Source organism: Pongo abelii, chromosome 20 (assembly GCF_028885655.2).
Source record: "Pongo abelii isolate AG06213 chromosome 20, NHGRI_mPonAbe1-v2.0_pri, whole genome shotgun sequence".
Lineage (NCBI taxonomy): Eukaryota > Metazoa > Chordata > Mammalia > Primates > Hominidae > Pongo > Pongo abelii.
The window spans coordinates 48948921-48955598 of NC_072005.2; the positions used below are offsets into that span (position 1 = coordinate 48948921).

General features: G+C 40.7%; 1 protein-coding gene across 1 annotated transcript; it reads right to left on the reverse strand.

Annotated features, from left to right (window-relative positions):
- Nucleotides 1-1403: 1403 nt before the first annotated feature.
- Nucleotides 1404-4717, reverse strand: LOC103888620 (pregnancy-specific beta-1-glycoprotein 8-like). Its single transcript, XM_063719792.1, has 3 exons — nucleotides 4679-4717; nucleotides 2266-2605; nucleotides 1404-1867 (listed from the first exon to the last, which is right to left on the reverse strand). The coding sequence occupies exons 1-3, from the start codon at nucleotides 4715-4717 to the stop codon at nucleotides 1404-1406; spliced, it is 843 nt and encodes a 280-aa protein (XP_063575862.1).
- Nucleotides 4718-6678: the final 1961 nt, after the last annotated feature.

Below are 6678 nucleotides of genomic sequence, written 5' to 3' on the forward strand. Positions count from 1 at the left end.
TTCTGCTAGAATCAGTATTACTCTCACGTTTTACGATGTATCTCTTAGGAAATGGTGAGAGCCATCCACACAATGTGCATTTAAAGGGGACTCTACTATAATTTCAGCTTTCCTACTCTTTCTAGAAACCATCTTCTCTGTGAACACCCAGGCAATATCTCTGTGTTCATTTCTATTGGGAGCCCTGTATGCAAGATGGAGAGAGCCACATTTCCCCCCTGAGATGTTATGTAAAAGTTTGAGGTTGAGATGACATATCTGACACTCTGTTGTTACCCTCAGAAGCTACTACATGTGAAATTCTAATGACTGCATTATCCTGCCAAGTGAAAGATGCAGGCATGAGCAAGGACAGTTAAGAGGGTTGAGAGCCTCATCATGATGGGTAGTCTTGTTCTGACATCTTGGGAAAAACTGTCCACAGTGTGCACTCATCACCTTGTCCTGGTTCACGGTTTGAGGGGCTGTGGTTATGGTGTTGATAATTTTGGTTAGTTCTGAGTGGCTCAGATGTCAGGTACAAGGATTTTCCCATGAAATTTACATTGACTTGTCCACCTCCAGCTTATAGGGCTTCTGGAACAGAGTGGGTCTTGCTCTTAGTGATTCCATGGTAGAAAATGGAATTGGAGGAACTCGCAGAATTCAGGGTAATGTCCGGTCTACAGGTGGAGAATAAAAACAGAGAAACAATGAACAGAGCTGCAGTCTCATAACAGGTGTACTACAGTTTTATTTTCCACATAATTTTTCTCTCTGTGGGCATCTCTAGTTTTACCAATGATAATTTCAGTAGAATCAGTTCGTTTGCAAAATAGGTTGAGTTTCTTCAAACGTGGTCTGATTCTTTACATAAGTGCAACAAGAGTGGCAATGGATCATGTAGGCCCTTTTTTAAAATTTTCTTTGCTCTAAGTTTTTATAAGGAATCTCAGATTAAACTTTTACAAAACTCTTGAGAGTAGGAAGCCAAACCAAGGCTGACTTCAGACTTTGCCTGTAGTTCATATTGGTTCATTCTATCTATATTCTTAAATATAACATCCCGGTCAAAGCCTTGGTAATATGACCAATGATTTCAAATGTGTCCTGTTACAAAGAGAGCAGATTGTTACTGTACTTGTGCAAATATCTGTATTACAATAAACATATCAATACTCATGGGTAGTTACCCAATTCTGGGGCAGTCCAGTAGAGAGGAAAAGTAAATGTTTCAATTATCATTCCCAGAAGTATAGTTTATTGAACTGGTATAAGCTATAGGTAGATTAAAAGAGAAAATTTCCATAAATCTAGAAAACAAACCATTTAAATAATCAGCAAATTTTCAAATAAAAATCATAAAAACATTCTCGTCATTATTATGAATTATTTCAATGAAATTAATATTTTTCTTGCTTGGTCTAGGCTGGGAATTTTATGACGATATCAGCCTGTTTCTTCAAGTTTTGGAAGTTCTTAGACAAATTGGGAGGGTTCAGGAGGAGAATTTGAGATTTACTAGTGCCCATGGGACACAGGGTGGGAATAAAAATGTTTTCCTGACTCTTTTCTGAAAGCCGGTTAGACTCCACCTGAAACCCTATTGCCAAGGATGCTGGGATCCACTTACCAGAGACTTTGACTGTCACAGATTTGGAGCTTTCCTTGCCAGTGGCTGGGTTACGAACAGAGCAAGCATAGAGCCCGCTATGCTTTGTAGTAATCTGGGGGATAGAGAGCTTTTCTCCTGATAGCTGAAACTTCCCATTAATTGTCCAAGAATACTGTGCCAGTGGGTTAGAGTCCGCGAAGCAGGAGAAGTAGAGGTTTTCTCCTGAACGGTAATAGGTGAATGAAGGGTAAATTCTGGGGAGGTCTGGACCGTCTGGAGCAAAGAGAATAAAGCCACAGGTGATGTCATCCGAGGGAAGGTGATGCTCCTGGTCTCTTAAAGGGACACAATGACCCTCTGAGCCAAGACACACCCTCAAGTCCCAGCCAAACACCCTCTATGTTCACTGAGCCAAAGCCTGAGGTATTCGCCTGTTTCTCCCATCAGAAGCTGTGGGCCCCAAGTCTCCCATGACAAGAGCGTCCCTCTCCTTATATTCTTGGTTAAGTCTGTGCCTACCCAGGTTTTCCCAGGGCAGGGAGTCATGGCCAGCTCAGACGTCCAGAAGTAAAGATGTCTATACTTGGACCAGAGAGAGACTGAGAGGCCTGGCCTCTGCTCTTTTGGATTTAAGCTGATGGCCTGGTGCACAGAGGAACAAAGATACTCACAGAGGACATTCGGGGTGACTGGGTTACTGTGGATGCCACCATATCGGTCCCGTATTTCACATTGATAGGGTCCTGTTTCATTTCTCGTGACACTGGGTAGAATGAGGATCCTGTTTTCAATGGGTCGCTTTAAGCTGGGACTGACCGGGAGGCTCTGACCTTTTAGCCACCACATGTAGGTGTAGTTCTCACTCTCAGGTTCACAGGTGAAGGTTAAGACACCCTTATTCTCCCTGGGGTTTATGTTGTTGATGGTGTTGTAGGGCTTGGGCAGCTTCGCTGTGTGGATAACAGAGAGAAGATTGTCCTGTGTGGCACCTTTGATTCCTCCACAGGCATCCTTCAATCAGAGTTGGCATCTCCCACCTCTCAGCCCAGCCGAGTCCTTGAAAGCCAATGGCTGGTGCGTGTGTCAGAAGAGAGATGTATGGTGATTTAAGGGCTCAAAGACTGAGAGGCCGCCTGCTCTCTCTTAGGGAAGCACAGACTTTCTCAAATATCAATTGAGCAGCAGTGTTGGGTCATGGACAGACACGTCAGTGGGAGTCACAGCCCCTGCTACCCCTCCCAGTCCCTCCCTAATCAGTTGACTGGCTGGCTCACCTTGGTTTCCTTACCTGGAATGTGCAACTGCTGGGCCCCTTCCAAATTCCATCCTACTTGGAATGGTGTTCCATTCATTTTTTTTTGCCTTTCTTTTTTATTTATTTATTTATTTATTTTTTATTATTATACTTTAGGTTTTAGGGTACATGTACACAATGTGCAGTTTAGTTACATATGTATACATGTGCCATACTGGTGCGCTGCACCCACTAACTCATCATCTAGTATTAGGTATACCTCCCAATGCTATCCCTCCCCCCTCCCCCCTCCCCACATGAGTCCCCAGAGTGTGATGTTCCCCTTCCTGTGTCCATATGTTCTCATTGTTCATTTCCCACCTATGAGTGAGAATATGCGGTGTTTGGTTTTTTGTTCTTGCGATAGTTTACTGAGAATGATGATTTCCATTTTCATCCATGTCCCGATAAAGGACATGAACTCATCAGTTTTTATGGCTGCATAGTATTCCATGGTGTATATGTGCCATATTTTCTTAATCCAGTCTATCATTGTTGGATATTTTGGTTGGTTCCAAGTCTTTGCTATTGTGAATAATGCCGCAATAAACATACGTGTGCATGTGTCTTTATAGCAGCATGATTTATAATCCTTTGGGTTTATACTCAGTAATGAGATGGCTGGGTCACATGGTATTTCTTGTTCTAGATCCCTGAGGAATCGCCACACTGACTTCCACAATAGTTGAACTACACGGCATTTCGTGTTATAGATATTTGATCTCTTCCGTACCACCCCCTCTCATCCCCCTCTTTTTCTCTATCTCTGTCTTCCATCTTTTACTTTTTTTTCTTTTCCATCTGACATGCTCATTTTTTCTTCTCAAAACCATCCTTCGAATTCCTTCAGTGGTGTCTCATCTCCCTTTTGCTGCTTCTATCATTACCTTTGATTTTGGTGTTTTTTTCTGTCTCTCTCTCTGAGATTCTGAGGCTCTGCCTATTCCGTTTTTATTCTCATTTGTTTCTAAATTGTTTCCAAGACTGTCTACTCCCTTTCCATTCTCATTTATTGCTAATTTATTTCTGAGGCTTTACCCACTCACTTTTCATTCCCATCTAACCTAATGTGTTATCAGTTCTTCCTTAAAGCCCTATAATTTCTTCTTTAAATTCTCATTTCAGAGAAACAATGCTGTCTTTAACTGATTCCTTAGAAATAACTTTGTTCATGGTTTTTGGCTGCGTTGTGGTATATAATCTTTCCAGTTCTCATCTTCATAAATCATATTCTGTTCTTCTTTTTTCGTTTCAGCATCATTTTAAAGGCCCCTGGCTGGCTCCACCCTTTTTAAGTAGTATTTTTCCTCATCTTTTTGGACTAGAATTTTGGGCAAAGTTCTGGGGAAAGGGGAAGAGGAATGTGCTAAACAAATGGGAAGATTGGGTTTTGGTCTGTTATCTCTAGGATTTTTCTCAGCTGGACTTGGCCTGTGGGTTATCTGTTCCAGCATAGCAGGACATCTTGCAGGCTCACTAGGAGGCTGTGCATTTTACAGAACATTTTAATTTGATTATTTTACCTTGACTTATCTTCACGAGGCAGCTTTGGGCAAAGACAGCCAGGTAGCTTTTATCTTATTTACTCTTCCTTCTATCCTATGCCATCATTGAAACATGATGTAGGCTTCCAAAACCAGGCCATGAACCTTGATCTTAACTTTCTAAGCATGGGATAGACACATTTCCTTTCAATGTCTGCCCCCCATCCACTTTGGATAACTATGATCTGGGCCCACTCTGCCTGAGTCACACATAGAAAGACACCTTCTCTTGGAGTTCCCAAATACCTCCATGCACTTCTCATACACTTGGCTATCTTCCTGCATCTACGGTGATCCAGGGTTATAGGGGATCTGAAGCTTCATCAAAGATAACATTTGTTTGTTTCTTCTTCTCTTGTTTGCTTTGGATTGGTTTCATAAAGCAAATGAGACAAAAATATACTACCATTTGAAAAGAAAAGATAAATTCCTTCTTTCAAATTCATTCCTTTTTGTTTCTTTCCATTGAATCTCATGTGGTGAGGGGAGGACTGAAGACAATGTGCAATCTACTCAAATCCAAAAAGTCACAGGTATAAGGCACAGAAAGTTTTACCAGTATAATGATGGCAGTTTTAATGCTATATAAGGACAGACTATGTAAAAATGCTATTAATGAGGATGAGGAGCTACAGGAACAAACCTGATGAGGAACTGTAATTCCATTAGAGGGATGTATATAGCCATCATTTGTTTCTTTAATCCAAAACAATTAGATTGCTTATCTAGACAGCCACATTCAATTCTAAGCTATTTGATTGAAATGCACCAGAGGATGCAGATATATCCTTTTACCTTAATTTCCATTTTATTCTTTCCCTCCCATTTTATCAGTGCTATAGAGTACATTTTTCCCACTTGAGCTCAACATGCTGTTGTGCAGAAAGCCTTCTCTTGGGAGTTCCCAAAATGTTGGCCCAGATGAGTGCAGCAGACATTTGGCCCAGGTGAGCATATCAGATATTTACATGAAATACTAGGGAGCATCAAACTGGGCTATATGACTTAGGCTGGCAATACACGAAAGAGGATTCCAATTTGTTGTATAAATCACCCTCAGAGCCCCCAACAGTGAACATGTAGGGGGTTCTTTTCATTTTCATGATGCTTAATATAATCTTTAAAAATAATTAAAATTAGGTGAAGTGTGTAGATTTCTGAGAGATTACAGAAAGACATTAGTTTTGATACCTCTTGCTTGTAGCATTTGACCGACGTAAACAAACTAAAAGGTTTAAAAAGAACAGGGATTCTTCCCAGTAGTATAGTGCAATGGGCAGGGGAAAAAAGTTCAGAATTGATAAATAGACCAATATTATTCTCAAAACTCATACCATTGTGATTGGGAAGAAATGAATACATATTACTTAGTCACTTCATGTTACTATATACTTATATTAAAACAACAAAAAGGAAATTATAGGAAAAAAAGTCATACATTTAAAGGATGGAAGAAAATCCTAGGTTTACTCAGAGCTCACGATCCCATTGGGATGAATATTCTTCTTTCCTCGGATTTTTCCTACGTTTCATTCATTCACTTAGGTATGCATTTATTTATTTAGAGATGGGGTCTATTTCTGTATTTATTTCTGTATTTATTTATTTATTGATGGAGTATTACTCTTTTGCCCAGGCTGGAGTATAGTGGCACAATCATAGCTCACTGCAGCCTTGAACTCCTGGGCTCAAGTGATGCTCCTGCATCAGCCTCCTGAGTAGCTGGGACTACAGGTGTTTCCCACCACGCCCCACTAATTTTTAAGTTTTTTTGTATAGATTGTGTCTCCCTATGTTTCCCAGGCTGGCCTTAAACTTTTCAGCTCAGCAATCTTCTGCCCTGGCCTCCCAAAGTGCTGGGATTACAGGTGTGTCCCTTCATTTCTAATGAAGGAAGGTTTTCCTTTGAATATCTCACAACAGATATTTTTGAAAGAAAGGCAGATTTGAAGCAACCATCAACTAGGTTTATTTGAAAATTAATCTGATATTTACAAGTGCATTATATAACAGAAATGTTACAGACTGAATTGTGCCACACCTACCCCAAAACTCTTATGTTGAAATCCTAACACCCAGTACCCGGAATGGGATTGTATTTGGAGAGGGGTCATTAAGGAGGAAATTAAAGTAAAATGAGGTCACATGGGTGGGCCCTAATCCAATAGGACTCGTGTCCTTATAAGAAGAGGAGATGAGGACACAGACACACACAGAGAGACGACCCTGTGAGGACACAGGGAGAA

Coding starts and splice junctions, on each gene's coding strand:
- LOC103888620 (XM_063719792.1), bottom strand. CDS start 4,717: ATGCAGGAAGATAGCCAAGTGTATGAGAAGTGCATGGAG. Junction 2,606..4,678: donor TGTATGAGAAGTGCATGGAG/GTATTTGGGAAC, acceptor CTCTGATTGAAG/GATGCCTGTGGAGGAATCAA. Junction 1,868..2,265: donor AGTCACCCCGAATGTCCTCT/GTGAGTATCTTT, acceptor TCTTTGCTCCAG/ACGGTCCAGACCTCCCCAGA.